At 36.9% G+C, this 24,274-nt stretch overlaps 1 protein-coding gene and 1 long non-coding RNA gene across 2 annotated transcripts in view; one reads left to right on the top strand and one right to left on the bottom strand.

The window, feature by feature from the left end:
* The window catches only part of LOC108001577 (uncharacterized), a 120,964-nt gene extending 97,196 nt beyond the window's left edge, over positions 1-23,768 (bottom strand). Inside the window, exons 1-3 of the long non-coding RNA XR_001766740.3 lie at positions 23,691-23,768; positions 23,020-23,095; positions 22,334-22,466 (exon numbers count right to left, since the gene is read on the bottom strand). This is a non-coding gene — a long non-coding RNA (uncharacterized LOC108001577). The remainder of the gene's footprint in view (positions 1-22,333; positions 22,467-23,019; positions 23,096-23,690) is intronic.
* LOC108001576 (uncharacterized) lies at positions 19,566-21,226 on the top strand. The gene is given in 5 exon segments (XM_062079491.1): positions 19,566-19,597; positions 19,704-19,760; positions 19,762-19,772; positions 20,348-20,544; positions 20,769-21,226. Coding segments are annotated over 5 exon segments (444 nt in total). The 3' UTR covers positions 20,916-21,226.
* Positions 23,769-24,274: the final 506 nt, after the last annotated feature.

Genomic DNA, 24,274 nt, shown 5'->3' with positions numbered 1-24,274 from the left:
TTTGATCTCTTTTAGACACCGTGTCATTTTATTTTTTCCTTTCTATCGTGAATTGTGCAATTTGTGGTACCGTGATGAAACTTAATTGCATTGCGGAATTTTGAATCAGAAATTTTTAATTATGACTCTTTAAATCAATAATTAAGATTGAAAAGTTAATTATTATTCTATTATTAATTTTAAAATATCAATATATCTCATTTCTAAGAGAAGGATTAAGGAATGATTAAAAAAAATCGTCGTTAATTCAAGTAGTATTTTAATTTTGAAGTATTTTAAAATGCAGTAATTTTCAACATCTTTTTCTGCCTCGATTCTATATATATATCGATCTTATCAAATAATCGTACGTTACGTTTCTCAGTAGTATACGTCAACCACAAGTCGGGCGCTAAAACTATATTTTTCAACGTTTATTTTTTTTTACGATTTATTAATCAAAATATATTTATACATATTGGCATTTTCTTACTTATTTAAATATCTTATAATGCATTTCCTTGTTCGAGTATTAAATTTAAAGATAAAGGAAAATTATAAGGATTAAATATCTCGTTTCCATCAGTATAAAACTTCCTTCGTTTGAAATTATATTTAAGAAATTCAATTTGCAATTCTCAGACTAGAGATTGACCTTCTTTTTCAAATTATCATTACAAAGAGAGAATCGATCTACAATTTAAGATATTTTTGAAAAATTGGTTTCTATTTCTGTCACATTATAAAATAGATAAAATGGATTCGTCTAATGTTACAGATAAATCATTAATCAGATAGATATATGTGAAAGCATACGTATTCTCCAAGCTAGATGATCGCGTTTAAACTTGATATATAATTTTTGCCTATCTCGTAACGGAAAAGAGATTAATTTAAATTCGTTTTATTCAATTATTCCACGTTTCCATAGTAATTCGAAAAATATACATTTATCATAACGTCAATTTTTTATTTCAAACACGAGACTGTTTCAAAATACTATTATTTGCATTAAGCACATCAAATATTTAAAATGTTTCAGAATTCGATTAACCATAAACGTTTCCTGATGCATAAGACTGTTATTATCATACGATCGATCTCGTTATATCGAATATTATCTAGTACAGTATAAAGTGGACTAAAATTTCGATCCTCTCTCGATCCTCTCTCGTCCTCAATCGATCGCGACAGATCGATCGATCGTAAAAGTGCGATTGAAATAGATTTTTTCGTTCGAGGTATGAACGACGGTAAAAAAAATAAAAATAAAAAAAAGAAAAAAAGGAAAAACGTAAACATCCTCGATCCATAAATATTCGCAACACGTACAATTTCTTCGATATTTACATTATCGTCTTATTACATTAACGCTCGAACGACGCGTTCCACGAGCCCCGTATTTACCAATACGCTTCTCCCATCAATCGACCTCTATCATTTATAGTAAATTTATACACATTTCTATACGAGACACACTTTCGATCCGACTCGAGACGGGTTTACATCGTCTACGAATATCCGTCCGTCCATTCAACCCATCGATCGCACGGGAATAATGAAGGGAGATACCGGGGGAGAAAAATTCGAATTCGTACACGCCAACGCGAAGCTTACGTATTATCCTCGAGTGTATATCCCATATTTAACGAAACCCATCATTGGAATCTGACTCGAGGTAAAGAGGTATCGGTTTCCTTGTCTACAAGGGGACGAGTGCGCACACACACCCTTTTTGCCGTTCACGTACGGGCGAGCGTGCGTTAAGAATCACCCTGGCATCGACCGCAATGATCTAGGCCTTGGCCGGTCCGCAGAACTAGTTTCTCTCTATCCGTACGGAGGATCTCTCGGGGAATGGCACGTAGGACGGCGATTATTTAGTAGCAGTTGGGTCTCGAGCGTGGACGACATTGTAACGGTTATAATAGGCGCGTATCGGTAATGTATGTACCATTATATAGGGATGCACGTGTATACGTGCAGCAGCATTGCCGCGTGTGGAATGCGTGCGATTGGTTGTGTCTCTCTCTCTCTCTCTCTTTGTGACAAACCTTGATGCGTTTACGAGGCTGAACTAGCTTGTTTAATGTCGAGCAAAGGAAAGGTTGGTCCCGGGGTATGGGGCGATTCGAAGGGTTGATTTTAGAACGAAGTTCGCGAGAGCAATTTCTTTGGGCTGATTTACACGTTACACGATGTTCTTTCTCGGTAAAATGTCCGGTATAATTAGGATAAAATGGTTTAAGAAAGTTTAACGACTGTGCATTGCGAATAACTTGGTTCCGTTTTAAAAGCTTAGATAGGGTAAAGTATACTAAAGTATATTTAGTTTTTGGTGTTAGAATAACGGATGAACAAGCGGGGAAATGAAAAAGCGGGGATTTTCTAAATCTATAAATAGAGAGAGACGAGGGGGGGATAGTTTCGATAACCGTTTCTTCTCGGTTAATTTGCATAATTCGATCGAATTTCACGAAAGTCGCTTTGTCTTATTTTTCATTCCTGGGATTCGAGTGCGTGAAATCGAGCAAGCCAAAACCATCCACCATTTCCACGAATAAAATTAGTTCGAGCTAATTTAAATTTGAAACTCGTGCGATCGTTCGATTTATCTTCCTCTCTTTCTCTTAGGGCAATATACGTGTAACCCGATCTCATTATTCAACGATATCGATCAATTTTATCAAATGTATTAAAAGAGGAAGTTTCATATCTCGTAACATTGAAAATTAATTTATTAAATAAAAGGTGTACCTTGTTTGAAACAACATATACGCAACATATTATAAAATTAAGAGGGGGCGGCGTATGGTTTAAGGGCATGTTACACGCATATCAGATATAAAAGGTGTAAAGATTTGTTTCCAAATGTACTAAAATTCATGCTCGGATACAGTGTGTACTTAACGAGGTACGTGTTTCTGTCTTCGATGCAAACAAATGGTTCCGAGCACAGATAATGGAACTTAAAATTACACTTAGATATAGTGCATACCTAACGAGGCGCTTGTACCTATCCTCTACCAGAAATTAATGTACTTCGCTACGATTTCTGATTCGCGAAATTGTAATTAATCGTCGTTCCGCTAATTATTCGTTAAAGGATATTAATCACCGAGCTAACTAAAAATATCAGAAAAATTCGTTCTTCTCTAGATACGCGAAACAATAGCTCTTTTTTGGATTAAATATTGGATCGATTCGTCGCTCGAAAATCTTCATTTGCCGATCTCCGCTCTGATACCGGGTTATTGGCACAGACGCGAACGACGATGCGTTCTAAAATTGATTTTAAATCAGGCACGCCCAAACTATTGACCGCAATGTTCCCGCGTAGGAGTGGCGTGACTTCTTGCCAGACCATTGAACGTCTTACCTAAAGACCGTATCCACTCGGAATATGATGCAACGAAGGAAACTTACACCTTTTGGTTTCACGAATTATAAATCTTATTTCCAATTTCTCCGATCTCGATTTCTCCGCGTTTCGATAATTCGAATCATCCCAATTGTGTTATTACGAAATTTTCACGAAAATATTCTAAGTAAAAAAAAAAAAAAAAAAAAAAGATTTGATTCATCGAGGGGTGCAATTTTCCTTTGCAACGAGTTTCCTCGAGTCGAAACTACTATGTGCAAATTTCCCGCTAATCGTACGTGGAATTACGCGTGGTTAATAAATCACGAGCGGCGTGAAACCGAATAGTTACATCGACGAGGACTGGAATTAGTCGGACGTTACGCGAGCCACGCTACAAATTTTCAACCGTTGTACGTATTCTTACAAGGATGGGGAAATGATACGGTATGGATCTTTGGGCAGAAATTAGTAACCGTGGTAACTAAAATTTAACTTTGGCTTGAGTCGTGTTATAACTTGCTTCCGCGGAAAACGATACATCATCGCGCTCTTTGATAGCTCTCTTAGGTAAAACGGTCTAAATTGCATGTGCATCTCGAAAATCAAACGTAAAAATATTTTTGCAAAAAGATGCCACGAGAGATTCATCAACGCGTTATATCCTTATATTATTCTGTATTCCGTCGCGGGATTAAATATAAAAAAAGCTGCACGCGTTTAACTCGTTACTATTTCACGGTTTGCGTGGTACAACGAACGAAGGATAACTTATAAGCCTCTTCGATGGAAGGTGTTTCTTAAAAAATATGACGCGAGTGATGATTTTGATGTATCACACGGTTTTACGCAATAAAAATTGCATTCCAGAGAAATTATCCGTAGATTGTATTACGTCGGATTATATTTCCGGTTAATAACGTTACATCGAAATCATTTTGAGAGCTCATGCACCGGAAAAAATTTATTTCTTTATAACAACTGGTTGAAGAAATTTATGATGATCGTATCTTTAAGGAAAAGAAGCGGAGATGGAGAATAAATAAAGTCACGAAAAGAAATTTAATCCGTATTATTAGTATTATTATATGTATTTATTGAGAAACAGCGTTAAATCTTTGATTCGATATGAAACTGCGCTCACCCATTATCTTGTAATATTTTATTAATACGACGAGGATAATCACGATGAGGAATAGAAATTCGACTTTACATAATATAACGAAATAACGAGATACTTTTCTGAAACGAACAGCAATGCTACTAATTTACAGATATTATTTAAGATCGTATTGAAGATTAATCGTCATTAATTAAAGATTGAAACGAAACGGAAGATACAGAGAAGATGTATATATAAAATAGACGATAAAAGATAGAGAAATAGACATCGAGGTATTCGGACTAAGTAAATATATTCGAATATACCTCTGTTAAAAAAAGAAGAAGAAGGAAAGTAATATGAAAAAAAAACTCGATCAACGTAACATATTCGAGTATTTTCATCATAATTGGAAAGAAACAGAAACAAAAAGAAGAAAATACCCGAGCCATGTGAAATATTCGGGTGTTACAATGTATATATATAAAATAAATAAATAAGAATTAATTAAATAAAATAACTACAACTTGTGAAAGAAATCCAAAAGCAAACGATATAATATTACAACCCTCTCCTCTCTATTAATTCTCCAAAACAACGAGGCACGAAGCATCGAACCGATTTCTTTTCCTCATTCTTTCCTTGCCAAACGAGGTGCGCAACCGTTACAAGAAAATTTATCGGGCGACATGATTTTGCGAGGGTTCGCGAGCCGGTGGACCAAAAGGAGGAGGCGGAAGCGTGGTCCCTGGAGGCAATCAAAGGGAGCATCTTTCGAAAAAGCACGAGGTCACCGTACCGAGCCATACGTCGCAATCACGCGTGAAAAAGAGTGCGCGGAGTGCAAAGTAAATGGCGATACACGAAAGAGGATTCGAGGACGAAGAAGAAGGAGGAGGAGGAGGAAAAAGAAACGAATCGAACGCGAGAAGTACCAAAAAGGAATGAATATTCATGAAGCTGTGTGTGCACACGAACGAACAGTGATAGAAAGTGAAAAATGTTATCGTGAATGGGAATCGAGAGGAGCCATTTTAAAATTAAGTGTATTAATCTTCCCGTTGCACGGGTATTGAAGACGGAATCTCGAAGAGAAATCCGGGTGTCCTGTTTCTTCAACAGTTTTCAATTATCGATAACGTCGAGAAAAGTGAAATCCCGTTGTTATTATCGAAAATAGGAACGATCTTGGAATATGTTTCGACGATACGACCGATCATTTGGAGACGACTATCACGAGAATGAGCCGGTGCTCCAACCGAGGAACCACTTAGTATTCCAATCAATTTCACCGTGCAACCATGTACTGCAACTCGAAGTAATTCGATCAAGTAGCAAAAACCTCGAAGAGGAGGGAGGGAGGGAGGGAGGCTCGATGTAATTCGGCGCTCTGGCCGAGTATTTTTCGATCAACCTCTCGAGACGGCGCGCACGAGGAATCCGGAGTACCGTTTCTCCGCTTGCAACGTTGTGTACACCGAGCGAGCAAAAAGTTTGCTAATGTTGACAATCAGTCTTAAATTAGTACAAATGTCTCACAAATAAAGACGAACAGCGGACGAGAGGAAGGGAGAAAGATAGATAGTTAAATAGAGAGAGCTCGAACAGGAGGAATAAAAGAGCGAAGCAAATGAACGAGCGCCAAGAAGAAAAGGGGATCGTGAAATGGCGAAGAAGAAGGCAAGAAGAGGAATCATAAACTTATATGTTCTCTCCACCCATGGAATGGAACGAAAATGTAACGAAACCGGGGAAGAGAGGCAGAGAGAGAGAGAGAGAAAAGGAAGATCGGAGAACCAATTTCGAGAAGTTGACGAAGAAAAGAGAGAGGGAGGGGGTTAAGAATAACGAGGATCGTTTAAAATTGTAAGGAGAAACGAGACGGTCGTATAAGGCCGAATAAGGGAAAGAAAGGGTGAGCGAGGAGGGAGAAAAATCGAAGTGGAAGAAGAAAAGGAAGACGTAGCCACGAGAAACACCGAGATGGAGCGAAGTGCGCAAAGAAAGGCGGACCTGGCCCATTCTGTACCTTCGAGGAGGCCGTATTTCGAGATACCGTAAAACAGCCTCGAACCAAAGATTTACTCTACGCATCGAAGTAAATTTCGTCTCTACGAAGTTGGTCGAGCTCCATCCTTCGTGGAGGAAGAGAAGAAGGAGGAGGAGAATGATGTCGCTGGGCGAGCGCGCGGTGATGTAGCGATTATATCTGCTCACGGCGGCCGGAATAAACGATTACACGCGGCGCTGGTGAATATTTATCTCGGACGGTATCTACCATCTCGCGTCTGATCGTGGTCGTCGGCCCTCTCTTGTCGTCACTACGTGTATACTAGGTGATCTTTGCAAGACGATCGCCCGTTTTTCACCGCGCGCATAATATCTCGCTTGAAATAATGACCCGTGATACGGTAAAGCTACCACCGGGAAAACGGCACGAGAGGTACGTACGTTTTTCGTAAAATGCGATTATTCCAAGTTGATGATGATACGTGATGCGATTTCAAGGGGAAGAGAGTTTTAACGAGAGAGGAAAAAAATCAATGGATATTCGATTAAGTTGACGCATTGTTTAATATCAATTAGATATTTCGACGAGAAAATGATCGCATTTAATTCGATATATTCCACCGAAATTGCGATCAATTAATACAAAGGAAATTAATACAGAGAAGGCTAATGATTCCTAGCTGGAATCTCGTTGCAAGTAATTTGCATTTCCATTATGTGTCTCGCTTAACGAATTAAAGGATATCGTGTCATTTCGATTCGTATTTAATATTCGTATGAAAAATATATATATATAATAAATACGCGTGTCGAAACAATTCGTATCAACTGGAAACTCGATTATCGGTCCTGAATAACTGGACGAGCTGGTTATACAAATTGACAAACAGGTGAATTATATTGGCGGCATTGGAAGTGAATGGTGAATATTTTCCGATATAATTACACGGTTGTTGAACAAACAATCCCCCTCCCCGCCTGTATCAATTGTGCAATAATCAATCGCGAGTAAAATCAGTCGAAAGAAATAATTGGCCGAGGTTAACCATCCTCGAGATTCGATTCTATCTTATTGACACTGCGATTGTCTTTCGATTCCTGGCAACTAGATAAAAGAGGGTGATATCCTTATACGGGATTACTACTATCCTTAATCTAGGATCTCCGAGAGTCGCAATAAATCTACGAGGAACAGCAGAACGTTCTAAGCGATGATGTGCAATACTAATTAGTCAACAGTTAAAATATTAGCCAATCTACGCTTCCTTTTACGGTGCTCGATACGTTGCTACGATAAATGAGGCGATAAGGAATTATAATTTGAACGAACGATACTCAGTATCGATACTCGAGTCTAATTGATCTTGTTAGAATTTTATCTACAATATGTAAAGTATGTACACGTGTTGTAAAAGATGATACGATATCGAGGCCAACAATTTTATCGATTCGATAACTTTGTGAATATATAAAAATATTCATATTTTTACGGTTATACTTTGAATAAGGACAAACAGCAACGCTGATCAAGCAAGAATATTTACTATGAAAGAAGGAATAAATTACATTTTCCACGATTACATTTTTATACGTATAATAAAAACGATGTTACGATCGTTAAGAAGTTGTTGATTCGCATCACGCACGCGAAGATCGTTCATTTCGGGATATGAATTACGCCATCAACTATTCGATTTATTTCGTTTCATTATCCGCCACGAATTATTCATATTTATATAAAACCTAGTAATAGTAGTAATCGGTTCTCTCTCCGGTTTTAGTATCGGCTATTTCAATAGAAACATATAGTACTCGTTTAGTCTTTAAGGTACAAAGCTATTAAAGACGTGGAGAGTATCCATCTGTATCCATAAATTCAAATGAAACTCGTAAATGTTCCACGTTCCTGTTCACTCGTAACGAGAAAATTTCGTCCACGAGCGGCGATAAAAGTAAATAAATGCGATCTTGAACGACGCGAGCGAACGACGTGAGAATCTGGAATGCATTCGAATGTATCGTGACACAATACGCGGCATCGATTTGTACGTGAAATATCGTGAAACCGTTACGTACGGTATCGGTGATGGCCACTTAAAGATCGGCCACAAATCATCACGCCCACGCCTCCCACGAAATGCATTAACTTACTCAATCATGGAAACGTTTTGACACTAAATCAACGTACGGGGGACCTGGGCTTGTCACGTGGGCGGTAATACTTTCACTCCGGAATTTCAAATGTCAAGGAATCTTCGTAAAATTCTTTGCCAAACGCGATAACTTTCGATTTGATAGATTTCGTTCCATCGAGCGAGGTAATATTTAACTTACGAGTTCGTTACGCCTAACTTCTTCAGAAATTGTATTCCTGGGTGACGAATATCTATTAATTATTGTATCGAGAAGCGAAGAGATCGGTATTAGATCTCTCATTTCTCTATTGGAAAAAGGGAGAAGAAATTTAAAAAATGATCGTAATCCTTTTGTCATCGTGATCGAAATCGGAATCGTACAGAAAACGTACTAAACCCTGATCATTCCCACTGATTTTCTCGCACTTTCACGTACGCCCAGACATTTTTTTATCTTGCTTTGATCCATACGGTACGCCTAACTATTACGTTGCACGTCTGGTTGCACAACGAATCAAGGATCGTACTTCCCACACGACGAATTCGAGCCGAGAGGATGGGAAATCCAACGATTTCGATCTAAACTGTGGAAATTCTGCCCGCTTCAATTACGATGGTGGTCGCGTTCGGGTCGAACAATCATGGGATAATTCGAGGAACGGGTGCAATTTTTTTTCCCCCCTCTCCCTCTCCAATTCGATCTTCGAACGATATCCTCGTTAGAAATAGAAAGTATCGTATAGTTAGCATTGTTAACTGTGACAGTGATACCCGAAGTCACAATTTCACGATATTTATTATCATAGCCATCGCGAAACGGCGTAATTTGCGACTTTCACTTTTCAACTATCTATCGTTAACGGGAACTGTAATACGTTTTGGAGAAAAAACAACTCGGTCTATTTCCTCTTCGAAGATTTTTTTTTTTTTTTGATATTCGAAATTTCCATATTATTCGAAACCAACTCAAAAAGAAAAAAAAGAATAAGGTAATATAATCCATGAGTCCCTTCTTTATTTCCCTCGTAATATTCGTCAGGATACGGAACGGTAAAGATGGTAACAGTCGAATGAATAAAACAATATGATAAACGTGGAGAGTTCGATCGTTCGTCACATTCGAACGAATTCGTTCCAGATTCGAGTGCTATTATATTTGCAGGAGAGGCCGAGCCAAACTGAAACGCGGCGGGCAAGAAACCGTACAATCTTTTCTTCCGATCGCGATTTCCACGCGAAACGACGATAGTAGATCCTCCGTATTATTACCCCGGTAATAAAATTAGTTTCACAATCGTGCAAATACTTTTTCAAATATTTTTCACGGTATCCGCCGAATAAACGAGACGCTCGCAACTTTTCCAATTTTTTTCTTTTCCTTTTTTTTATCTCATTTTACGACGAAACGTTCGACGTTCGAGAATAAAATAATGGCTAATAGAAGGCGACCGTAGAAGAAACGCGAGTGAACTCGTGGTGCTCTCGTGTAAACCGTTTCTAATTAGTGGTGAAAGAACCGGTGCGTGGATTCGTGGCGTTAAGTTTAAAGCAGGCGTACAACGAGAGTAAGTTTTGAACAATCGTGGCCTCGTGTTCCATTTTCCCGTTTGTTTAGTCACGGCAGGAATGGAGGAAAATTTTGCTCGTTTTAGAAAAAATTTTTAAAAAAATCGAGGAAAGAAAGTTTTTCTCGCTAGAGAGGGGAAAAAAATTCCGAAATAAATAATTTTAACATTCTCGATGGAATAGATTACTGAACGTATTAACGTAATAAATAAGAACGCCAATGATAGAATGTACACGAGGCCGTGCAATTAACATTAATCATTCTTGCTTTCTTGACACGAACAACGCACTTTATTACCGCTGTGGAAATGTGTAATTTTCCGATATCGAGAATGTTGAATATTTGAAGTATGTTTTTATTCAATTTCATAATTCGTCCTAAAAAAAAAGTTTATGCATAATTAATAGACTATTTAAATTTAGAATGATATACATAACTTGTTTGATGTTAAATTTAATAACTTGGTTCTAAAGTGTCTAATAAATTAGCTTTTTTTTCTCTTTTTTTCTTTTTCTTCGTTAATTATTGCAGAAAGAAAGGTTGGAGATATGGTCCAGAGTGACTGAGATCGAATACGTGATAATCGCAATGTACATTTACGTATGGAAATGGAAAAGTGATTATTTCACTTTAGCAGGAATTCATTGCTAAATACTAGATAAAAACGTATCGTGTAAGGTGTTAAGTTACTTAATAGCGGTAGCAATAATTGCGAGATTAAATCGTACCTATAAATCGTATTAATTTTTATTTTCTACGAAACCGCGATTACGAAATCTTAGAATCAGCGGTGTTCGCGTGCAAAGCAGCGAGCATATCTTTCTCCAAGCATTTCTTTCGTGGAGAAAAATTCCTCCAAAAACCTAATTAATCAAAACTTCTTTCTTACTTCTATCTTAATCTATCGAGAGCCTCGCTCCTTTTTTCCGTTAATTCTCATTAAAAAAAAAGAGAAAGAAAAAGTTGATTCTACATTCGTCCGTCCAAGAAGGAAAGATTACAAATATAGAAATTCCACGGTGACCGGAAGCGATAAATCTTAGATATCCATTAACCACGCTATCGCATCGATCCATTTGTCACTTTAAACCTAACGCACCATCTGAAATCTGTCCTCTCGATTTTCTTAGAATTCCAGTGACATCTCGCGCCGTGCCACTCGAGGAGAAACGCGAAATACTTTAATTGCCATGGAAAGTGTGCATTGTATCCAGTTAGAGGAGGCTGGCGCCAAGAGAGAATTTAGCTACAATAACCTGGTACCCTTTGAACGACGCGTCGCCGAGCAATCTGTCTAGCCGCTCGTCTACGGCGAATTGAGATCCCGGACAGTTGGAGATAAGTGCCGGACGCCTGTCCATGACCACTACCGTGTATATACCCGTCGATACAGGTTCGATGCATCGGCCTTTTGATTTATTAGACCGCATTCTACCTCTCGGCCCTTCTTCTTCTTCTTCCTCTTCTTCTTCTTCTTCTTCTTCTTTCTCCGCCCCTATTTATATTCTCTTTACGATGAGCATTCGTCTCCAACTCGGCCCCGTCTATTCGTCCCCCGTCTATTAATCTTTTATGCGATATCGGGACTCGACACGTGGAAAGAAACGACGAGTCGAAAATGAGGGGCTTAATTTAATGCTTTCCAGATTCCACCGCGTTGGGACAAGTTTTTAACGGAACTGTGTTTCCACAGATCGCGGACTGGTTCGTGGTTCGAGGCGTATAAGAATGGTTTTTAACGCTTTGGAAAGAAGAAAAAAGGGAGAGAGAAAGAGGTGGATTTCGCGATTTGACGCGTGTCATGCTTCGCGACGCGATTCGAATTTTCGATGTTAACATTTAACGGGAAATGGAATTGAGCGATGCAATATCTACGTGAATTTGTTAATCGAGTTCAATTGAATTTTGTATAAATGTTAAAAGGCGGGATGTCGAACGGAGCGATTCGAAGAAAGTTAACGATATAATGGTTATAGGAGCGTTGGACGAGAGTTGTTTAATTCGAGATAACTCCTCGGAAACGAGCAACGTTACCACACGTCGAGATAATTCCCGCCAAGTTAGAGGGTTTATTTCCCCTCCCCGCTTTCTTGAAACGGACTCGAGAACAATTATCCCGTGAATCGAATCCTACGCCGGAGTAATTATCGTTAAGCCGTTCGACCTCTTGGCCCCTTTAGGGGCTTGAAAAAGAACCTTCCCACAGATCGGATCCCGCGATCTCTTCTTCCCTGCGGAATTTTTTAGAACTTTGCTCCACGGATTAAGAGAAATTTTACGAAATTTGCAAGCTGAATACGAAGAATTATTTAAATCTCAATTTTTTACTACGAGCAAGAAAGCTTGTAAAACCACGGGTTTGTAAAACTTTGCTCGCAAACGCAATTACGATAGACGTCTGTGCCTGTTTTCTCACATCGTAAGACGTTCGGATCGAGGCTGATCGCGAAGCTCCGGATAGAGAGGAGCCGCGCGATCTAAAAGGAAAAGCAACGGTATACAAACAGCCCTAATTATGTAAATTGGATTCTTAAGCTAGATTTACAAGGAGATATCGTTGCCCCGGGGGCAAGATCGCGTGGCTCGGTCGCGGTGGGGCACGTTTTGAACCCGTGGCTCGATAAAACACGACACCGGCGTTGGATTAAGTTGCGGCGAACCGGTGTGCATTCGTTACGATTATTCTCTAGTTCTCTAAACGATAGAACGGAGAACGATCCTATTCCAAATTTGTTTCTTTCCGTTTGAGATTTAATTTTTCAAGAAAAGGATAAATATTCGAAAAATATTGCCTTCATTTTTCCATTTTTTCGATACAAGAGCAAGTTTCTACTATAAAAAAATTACCGTACCGATAAGATGCAAACAAACGTCGATATAAACGATTAGTTATACAGAAAGTGGCCGGTTAATCATCCTCTCTCGAGAAAACAAGAGGAAATAATCGGCTCGCGTTAAACTAATTCGCGTAACGGTCCAAGTAAATTTATATCAGCCGTTCGCCAGCTATCTTTGCCGTAATCCATAATCCTTAACTAGTAGCTACGAAACAAATCGAAGAGGATAGATCAAAGACAAGACGGGCTCCGGCACGAGGGAGCCCTTTTCTTCCTTTTAATCGGTCCAAGAATCGGGCACAATATCCAGCGGCATCGATTCATCAGAGATGTTCACGTAAATAACCGTGTGTGTGTGTGTGTGTGTGCAGGTACCATTAAGCGATACGAATTACGACAAATTCGAATATCACGTTGATGCATAACGCTATTTCATCACTGCCTTCTGGTATGAAGACGTCGCCTAGGCCGGCCAATTTGCTTGTTTTCGTCGTTGTCACGGCCCTACGTTTCCTCCGCCTCCTGTTATTCGCCGTCCAAAGCCCACGAGGAAGAGGAAGAAACCAGTATCACCCCTCGCTACCTACGCCTCGCTAATCTATCGCTACACGGTTCTTTGGAATTCTAGCGAAAGGAAGAAGCTGCCGTCAACACAGAAACCGCGAGAAACGTGAGAAAAATACAGGCAACGAAAGGAGAGTAAGTGTTACGGAACGAAGGTAAAAGTGTCGAACCATCCGATGAATTATTCAATCGAAAACTCGGAACACATCATATATTCCGAAGAAACGGAGAAAAGAAGGAAGAAATGTGATTTGCTCGCAAGAGAAATAATTCTTCAATCAATAAAAAAAGTGGCAATCCAAAATAACTACAATTGCAATCGAATCATCGAAATCGATCAGTGTTGAGGAGAAAGATTTGATTTTATTTAGAGTATCATCGACCTCCTTACAGCCACCACCTCGTTTCGCGACGTGGCTATTTTTATTCGAGGCGAAACGCGTAAACGATCGGCGTAGAATCGAAGAACGGAACGGTGGAAGAAGCCCGAGGTGGCGAGGAGGAAGAGGGTAGGTGGATACGTTCCTCTTGGCACGGGCAAGGCGGATGCTGCAAGGGACGCGAGATTCTTGGCAACGGAACGGCTCGCCTCCTAACTCCGTACCACCATAAGGATCGCGGTCGTCGGATGTTTATATTCGTGATAGTGCCTCTCTCTGTCCCCAAATAACCGGCCCGATGTCGACCGATTCCCGCGCCCCGACATATTGGACGCCTCCAAATAGCGGCCGCCCTGGTCGTTGAGAGAAAGAAATATCGCCCCGTGTTCGTTTCGCGTGTGCAGCACTCGCGAACACAGCGCGTGTTAATATCGCCGCGTTTAGCGCGGGACAAATTGGTTTTGCGTAGAGGTGGAAACGAGTCGGCGACTGTTTTCGACCGCGATCGAACGTCCCCGAAATTTTTCAACGCGAGCGCGAGTCTTTATTCAATTCGATTGTCGATATAGATAGGAGGGGGAAAGGAGGATGGCGCGAGTTTTTTTCGCGTTTATTTCCCCTCTTAATAATCTATTTCCAGTTAAGCGAAATAGCCGGTGGGACAGGGAGGAGCCTGTTTATCTCCGGGGTGGAAATGCCTGGCGCGGCTTTCGGCAACGCGATAAATCCTTTCAGACACGCGCGTCACATACTATAAATAGTTAAAGGTGGCACGATCGGTGGTTAAAACGTTCGAGACATCTTTGTATGGACTCGAAAGTAATATAATTTCATTACTCGCCAACTCGTCCCGCCGAGGTGGCGAATGCATTAACGACGGGACGAAGCATTCTAGATATATACTTTGGCGAAATCTCATTAAACAGCTAATTTTGCGCGAGGAATTCGAGGATGGAAATAAGATCTCGAGGGGAAAAATTGGAAAATAATTAATTAGATTTGATAACAATGTTACATTGGACAGTTCCTTTCCGCCAATTAATCGCGCGTGTCATCGACATGGAAATATTATTCGCGATAACTCAAAATTATTACAAGCTTATTTCTCCCAAAATTGGCGTAAATAATATCTATCGTTCGCGTAAACACATTGTGCGATGTAAAATCGGTTACGAAACAGGATTACCAAGATCTCTCTTACTTATCTTTCATCTCTTCCCGCGTGAGATTTATCAATGAAACGTACAATTAGAGTAAAAGCAGGATCCATTCGTGTTGGAACGAATGGAATATCGACTTGCGAGCTCGAAAGCTTTCTAATCTCTAAAAACCGTTCCAAGATAAAAACTGGAATCAATCGGCGCGATTGTTGTGGAAGAATTCGAGGAATTTCCAAATACGAGCGGTTTCCAGCGCCCATTGGGATCAACACAGGGATCTTAAGCATTAAAAATAGCGGCGGAATCTTGGCGCCGTTGAAAGAATCTCATAATGCTCCATTTTCCTCCGTTCGAGAAACGCTCGTTAAATCTATACGTTTCGCTGTGCAAATTGACACGAAGACACGACGAATTCTAAGGAAGGATTTTTTTATATAAAAATATTTCAATCCAATAATAACAGACACGTGTAATTTTTCAATTTTTCGAAAATGTTAAAATAATGGATCTATCCTAGGGAAAAACATCATATATATAAATCGTGGAGAGTCTAAACTAATGCATCGTGTGCGTGTTTTAAAGAAATTCGTATTGAAGATAATTATCCTCCATCAATACCAATTAGCGCGATGAAGAAATCAGTAAAGGGTTAATATTTCTCTACGGTCAAATACTATATTTATTTCCGTCAACGAGATGGCGTAACGAATGCTGTAACAGTAAATGACAAGAAACATCAAAGATCAGCGGAACTGTAACTTAATGTGAGAAGGAATAATAAATTGCCTCGTTCCTCCCAGAGCTTTTGAGTACCGAGTCTGACAAGGGTAGTTAGCACGGAAAAAAGAGGAACACGGCTATCTAGGAATCTTGGCGCCTGTAATAGACTTGCGTTGCTTCATTTTTCCAACTCGAGCTCGAGCTCCACATTATGCAATGTCGCTATGAACTATGATTGTTATTTCGGGATGTGTTTTATCGCGGGGCACGATTAAACCGTTCAATTGCTTGTAAAACATTCGGCTCTAATATTTATCGTGCTTTCGTGAATTTTATCAACAATCTCGATTCCACATTCAATTTGCTGCGACAACAATTTTAAATTATTCGGTGATTTTGCATATCGATGCGATCTACGCGAGACTAGATGTTGCAAGTTGTAAAAGCTGTTCCAGCCGCATTATAAAGAATCTGATTCTGTATTTTCTTACTCGTTTTTACGATGATATTTTTACGTTCGTACGAATATATTTATTACACGTATCAAGTAACTAGCAGGGCAAGAAATCGTTTGGACGATTAGAAATAAATGCAAAATTAAAATTTTATCGATCAATAATCTCTAATAATTTATTATTCCGATAAGGAAGAAGAAACTACTGTACTCTCGACGAAATGGGAATAATAAAATCCTCTAACTGTCTAATAAAAATCGTCTAACTGCTTCATTAAATTGCAATTGTAGAATATAATCGATACACGCAAGTTTATAACCAACGTAATTTATATCCCAATCGGAATACGAGTTCGAGCGCAATACAACGAAAGATGTTTCAAAGTGATTTATTTTCCGGCAACGACAACGCGGTTGCATAAAGGACAATTTAATAACAAATAGCCCCTGTTCAAGACTAATGGCATAGATTAGACGAATGACATTTATTCTTATAAATTATTCTCACAATCTCGTTTCCCTGTAATAATTCTATCTCCATTAGATACTACCCTATCGTTTAATGCCCCGTGTGCATATTAATGCGGTTAAGTTTACCAGATACAGTCATGACGTTGTATTTTCTTGCATAGTGATGCACGTGTTTACAACTCGATGTTATACTACGGTTATCTGTTTCGGAATAACACGCGTGCCTGCTCCTGGCGTGCCTATCTAATATCGTTCGCCATAACGTCGACGGTACAATTATGATACAATTGTAGGTACTGTTTAATACGTACGTTTCCATTTTTATTAACCGTTGAAAGCTCGTCTTACACTTTTTCTCTTTCCCCAGACAGGAAGTTCTAAATATTCGAATAGTTTTCGTAAACGCTTTAAATTAAATTGTCTGGAAAAGTGTGTTACACCGATTGATTTCTTAGAAACAATTAAGGAATTAAATAATAAGAAGATCGTTACGCCGTGAAATATTGCGCTTGAAAGGTGATCGAATCGTTGGAAATTACTTCGACAAAGGAAACGTACATTCGGGGGAAAACTATATACGACGACGGGATCCCCAACGTTCAAGAAAGAGCAACGAACGCGTTAAAATTCAAATCTGACGACTTACTGGAAAACACTCTTTCCAGTAAATCTCGAAACATGTCAGTAGATGATTCACCAGCCGAGGGTAAGAAAGAGGTGAAAAATAACTTCGCCGCGCGCCCCGCCAAATTGCGATAAATCACTCTCCTCGCTAAAAGAAATCCCCATTTGGCAAAGTTCGTCGAGACAGCGGAAAGAATGAGTACGGGCATTGATCGGGGAGATATCGGGCAGAAACTTTTATACCAATGCCAAACGGGGTTCTTCGACCTCTCGGAAGACTAGAATTCCAAAGCGGATCGCATACCGAAAGCGGAACATTAGTTTTCTACTTATCAGATTGCCGAACGAACAGCTCTGGTAACAAACGTCCGATTTTGGCGAGAACCCACCGTGTTTTATCATCGCGATCGCTACGAGAAACGAAACGAGTCAAACCCTTCAAATTTCCAATCTCTTGCGACGCATACATGAATCATATACGTGCAACTTCCGTCTTATCCGTTCTTAAGCTCTGCTCGAGATTATCTCTCTGGTGAATAGGAAATGGAATTTTATAAATTCATTGTTCTCGTTATTCTCATTATTCATTATCTGTGACTGTATGCACGGGGACAAGTAATAGACTCGTTTTCGCGAATAATCGGCGCGACAGAGAGCGGAGGAGACGTCAGCAGGTGCACGTGGGTGCATATGTCAAACGTCGAAACGTGTTAGAACGTTTCGTCGCCAGATTCGACGGTGCATGTCGCGGCGTGGCCGGTTGGCATGGCGGGCCGCGCGTGGACCAGTTCCAAAGTAAAGCCGGTTGCCATTCATCACGTTTGGATTATTCGGCTAGGATTTTCGTCTCTCGCCTCGTCTCCTCGCTAAATTTATGTGCGCGGCGATCATTATTACGCACCTACTCCTGCTCGTTCTATCGGTTAATTCGCCTTCTATACCCAGATACGCCGCGTTTATCGTTATCCGCCGCGAGATCGTCGTCGTAGGCCAGCTGCCACCGACGTTCCACATTCTATTAGGCTCCCTGCCCTCGTAATTACCGGCGCTAAAGCGTGCCAGTCTCACTGGTTCATTAAATAATAGCGCTGATTACGCGCCATCCTCCAACGATACGCGATTTCCTGATTTATTACGAAAAAGCACGCCTCATGAATGACGGGAATAATGATCAAACTTGATCATCTCATCGATATCTTTTTCTTTTTTGTTGCGGCTCGGGTGTAGAAGATAGAAGAAATAAGAAGGAAGAGAAAAGTCAAGTTTTAATTTTTATAGGTACTCTGTATATGTATATCGTATATACGAGAGAGTCTGTTTTCTAATATCGCAGAAAACACACACGTGTCGTGACCGTATAATATACGGGATAGATTTACGCTTTGATTTGTGTTTCTTCTGCTTTCTCTGCTTTACATCCGACCGCAAGACATGCAATAACTTCACCATCGTAATGCATTTTATTGTGGAAACCGCAAATAGTGCGATCTGTTCAAGATAAAAAAGGAAAAAAAAAAGAAAAAGAAAGGAAAATCTATAGATATTTGCCTCGATCTACTTATTATATATCTACTTTTTTTTACTCGCCGCGTTTAATTAACTCTACATCTCATACGATCGCGTATAATGATCAACAATGTTTGCCCAACGCCATAAACCACGTAGATATCGTAAAGATATTATCTTTCGCATCACAGATCCACGATTTCCTTCCCATCCTGCAATTACGTCTCGTTCTATGGGCTCCATAAAACAGGTATCGTATCAATTAGAGGCCTCCAGGCCTCGTAATGATATCGATCTAATTCTACCAAGTTTAATAAACTCCGGTTATTATTCGATGGACAACAAGACGCGAAGAATCGTAAACTTGTGTAAATACAAGTATCACGTCTACGGGGATTACGTTATAAAATAAAGTGGTGAAGCGTGTCGCGTCTCTGTGCCGAATGCCCGTTTATACGATGAGGAGATATCGGTGGGCGCAAAAAACTCGAAATTCTAGTGAAAACTTCTGTGTAAAAATGGGAATAAATCGAGCACGCCTATCTATAACGGTTGTCCCGATGGCGGAGATACGTTCTTCCGCGTATGAAATAGATTCCGATCGATCGGCGACGGAAAATAGATCATTACGAACAATGTCGTGTGCTTAGGCGAGCAACCTTGGAACAGGAAGCCGGGGACTGTGGTGTCGTAAAATGTCTTCGGTTACCATCGACCACAGATCTCTGTTTATTCGTCTGATATCTGGTATCCGATATTAGTTAACCCGGCGTCAACCCGGCCAGATAAATAAATGCTAACGTCACGCAACCGTGGCATAGGTAACACGATAGTAAATGCCACGGCGGCAAAAAGAACAATGTACTTCACGGAAGCACCGGATACCACCGTCTGCGCATCGCGTAAAGTATTAAAATTCTTTGCACTTTCTCCGCGACTTAGGATATTTAAACGAATATTTAATTTAATGTTTAATATTTAAACGAATACTCGAGAAAATTTTAAACAAATACTCGTCGATATTACGCTATGACGGAGTTAATTGTCCGTTTCAAATTTATATTAAGAGAGACAACAGTTTTGATTTTCATTCGTCTGATTTCGAATTTAATTATATATTCAAAATGTTGGGTTTTATTATTCGATATTTCGTTGAAATAATATAGGTGGATTATATTGGAAAAATTTGAATGTAGCGTATAAAACATAGAATACTGAGATGTAGTTCTATCATAAACAAAATATTTACGACGAAAACAAAAAGTATACGTTTTATATCTATTCGGTAAATGAGAACGTAACGATTGACAAGAAATATTTTCAATGTTTAAATTTTTGTGCAAAAAAGAATGGCTGTACGATTAACCACAGATACAATACGTTAGAAATGCGCTAATATTTTTTTCTCGTTTATATTCCAAAATTAATCGGAATTGGAAAACTTAATTATTTGATTTATATATTTTCACGGTTTTAGGTACATTATATGCCATTCAAAATTATCCAAAAGAAATGAAGCATCAATCGTACACACAATTGACAAATTATAACAACAATTCTCAAGAAACCTATAGATTAAATAAATTTAAACAAATAATACGAAATTCCTCCAAAACTTCAACTTCCTCTAATAATAATACATCAACTACAGAAAAGATGGAACAAGAGAAAGAGGTAAATTAAAATTTATTATTTTTGTTTAATAATTCCTTCTCTATTTTTTAATTATTTTTAATTATAAATATATATCCTAACTGAGAAAAAAATTATTTCTATCATAATCTTTTGTAGTTAATTAATTTTTTCTTTTAAACTATTAGATAAATTGAATTTCTACCGATTGAACAACACATGATATTGTTATTTTTTTTAATAAATTAATTTCACTTTTCATTAAGGTAAATAGCATATCGAGCGATAACGCACTGATCCATAAGATTCATCCAACCGATCATCCGCTACGCAACAATGTACCAGAGCGAGAAAAGTGTACGGAACTCGACGATATATTGGCAAAATGGAATGTTTATAAGCCGAAAAAATGATATATTCCTTAATATATTTTTATATTAATAATCGTGTATGGCATCATGAGTTAAATTTTATGTCGACATAAATTATTAACTCTAAATTTGTTCAAATAATATGTAAATTATGTAAAATATTTTAGATATTAGATATAATTTTTCGTATAGATCTCATAATTAGAAAAATATTAAAAAATTCCCTGCAAGTATTTCAAGATGAGAGATCTATAGTAAAATATATTTTTAATTATATAAAATTATAAAATTAATGTAATTGTGAATAATACAATTATTACTTAATAAATGATTTGGTTTATACAGTTCATTAATTACATGTAACTGAAATGAAGATATATTTCGATACATAATTTTAATCAACCACAAACGGTTCTCGTCATGGTAGTTTGCAAATTGGCAAACATTACTGAAGACTAACCTCAAACGTTGTCAAAGCAAACATAGTCTCTTAGTGATACATAAATTTTATGTTCATTAATCAAACTTGAAACTTGTATTACTTGTGCATTTCTAGAAATTATGTTATCTAAAAATATGGATATACTAAGAAAAAAAACTTTATTTCATATATTCTAATAATTATTATAATAATTATATTGCTTTAATTTTTAAAAGTATCTTTTTTAATTTATTAAAAAACTTATATGAATTTCTATTTCTTCTAACAATTTTCCTGAATAGAAAATAGAAGAATAAAATCAAATAAAAGAATTTAAGTTTCAACAAAGAAAAAAGAAAACTATATATTGATCAAAGCAAAAATTTACAAAGTAATTATATTTCCAAAAGAGGCAGAATATCGAGAAGATAAAATAAAAGTAAGTATATAAATAAATATAAAAATGTTGAAGATGAGACATGCCGTCGTCAACCAAAACAAAACATAAAAAGATAAAAACACAGAATTCTAGACAACATCTGTTAGATCATGTGATAGATTTACTTTTTCCCTGTATCTAGGTCAAATATAGGGTCTTCGCGAAATACCTGAATTAATTATTTGCCCAAGGATCGGACAAAAGAAGCCTTAATTCTCAGAAACGATTTGGCCAATGAACTCTTTGCAATATCTGTTTTATAACCGTTATTTGACCTCATTTCATATTATATATATATTTGCAATTATTAGAATTTATTAATGAAACATATTTAAAATCATTTAAAATAGGAAATGATACAAAATTTATCGATATTTATAGAATATTTTCAAGAAATTTATTTTACAACTTAAAACATTTGACTGATAATCGATGTTAACTGAGATTTATAATTATATAATTTTAAAAAATATATTCATATTATGCGTATATATTTATATCATGCATTAACATCAAATTTAATTTAATTTAAATTTTATTGAATATCAATTCAATTTAAATTCATGCAAAAAATTATAAGGATGCATCGGTATCACTCACCCATACCGTTGTACCCGAAACTGCCAATTATTTCTTTATTCTGGTATAAAAGTAACTTCAAAATCATGAAGATGATGCAAAGTCCTTGCCACTCATGCCATTGAATTTCGAAAATAGAAGTATTTATCCCTTCCTTCATCATTAGCAGGTTGAATATATGAAATTTGAAAAAATCATAACTTTAATTATTTTTATGAACCGTTTTTAATATTAAATATAGGATATAATTTAATTTTCATATTTAAATTGAATTTGAAAATTGAATTTCAACATATCATATACATGATACGAATTTCAATCGACGCCATGACACCATGACGCATTAATTTTAAAACGTTAACGAATTCTTATATCGACAATATGGCGTCTAATAATTGCTATCTAATAGGATAAATTTCATGAAAAATTATTCGGATATTAGATATTTCTATCAATTATTTTTATTATAATTTACTAATATGTGTATCATCAACACATTTACAAATATTTATTAATGAATTTATCATTAATATCAAAGAAAATACCATTATAAATTGTCAAGAATAGATCGTTTTCACTTTCCCGGTTTGTTCTTTTATATTACAAATTGTAAGAAAATGAGATGAAAGTAGTTTAAATTTCATTAAATTTTTAAAACCAAACTTAATTTGGAATCGTTTGATATCAATTTTTATTATTTTACTCACCTTTATCTGCCAATTGATGTCTTTCGAAGTCGGAGCACTGGAATCTTTTCACCACTTGTCACCGTTTGATTTCAAACTGAACAGACAAAAGCATCATGGCGACCAATAAGCTAACAACGATTCAAATTTTCGTAAAATATTACTAAATTTTATTGAAATTTATTTTAGTTATTTTTATGAACCGTTTTTAATATTAAGTACAGTATATAATTTAATTTTCAAATTTAAATTTAAATAGAATTTGAAAATTAAATTTGAACATATCATATGCACGATACGAATTTCAATTAACACTATGACGCATTAATTTTAAAACAGCTAACGAATTCTTATATCGACAATATGGCGTCTAATAATTGCTATCTAATAACATAAATTTCGTGAAATATTATTCGAATATTAGATATTTCTATCAATTATTTTATTATTATAATTTACTAATATATGTATCGTAAAACATATTTATAAATATATATTAACAAATTTATTATTAATATCAAAGAAAATATCATTATAAATTGTCAAGAATAGATCGTTTAAACTTTCCCGGTTTGTTCTTTTATATCACAAATTATAAGAAAAAGAGATGAAATTAGTTTAAATTTCATTAAATTTTTAAAACTAAATATAATTTGGAATCGTTTGATATCAACTTTTATTATTTTACACACCTTTATCTGCCAATTGATGTCTTTCGAAGTCGGAGCACTGGAATCTTTTCACCACTTGTCACTGTTCGACTTCAAACTGAACAGACAAAAGCATCATGGCGACCAATAGCCAATAACGATTCAAATTCCGTAAAATATTACTAAATTTTATTGAAACTAATTTTAATTATTTTTATGAACCGTTTTTAATATTAAGTACAGTATATAATTTAATTTTCAAATTTAAATTTAAATTGAATTTGAAAATTAAATTTGAACATATCATATGCACGATACGAATTTCAATTGACACTATGACGTATTAATTTTAAAACAGCTAACGAATTCTTATATCGACAATATGGCGTCTAATAATTGCTATCTAATAATATAAATTTCGTGAAATATTATTCGGATATTAGATATTTCTATCAATTATTTTATTATTATAATTTACTAATATATGTATCGCAAAATATATTTATAAATACATATTAATGAATTTATTATTAATATCAAAGAAAATACCATTATAAATTGTCAAGAATAGATCGTTTAAACTTTATCGATTTGTTCTTTTGTATCACAAATTATAGGAAAACGAG

The sequence above is a fragment of the Apis cerana genome, linkage group LG1 (genome assembly GCF_029169275.1).
Source record: "Apis cerana isolate GH-2021 linkage group LG1, AcerK_1.0, whole genome shotgun sequence".
In the NCBI taxonomy this organism is placed as follows: domain Eukaryota; kingdom Metazoa; phylum Arthropoda; class Insecta; order Hymenoptera; family Apidae; genus Apis; species Apis cerana.
Note: the sequence above shows the minus strand (reverse complement) of the source record. Positions and strands in the feature narration are given on the sequence as shown.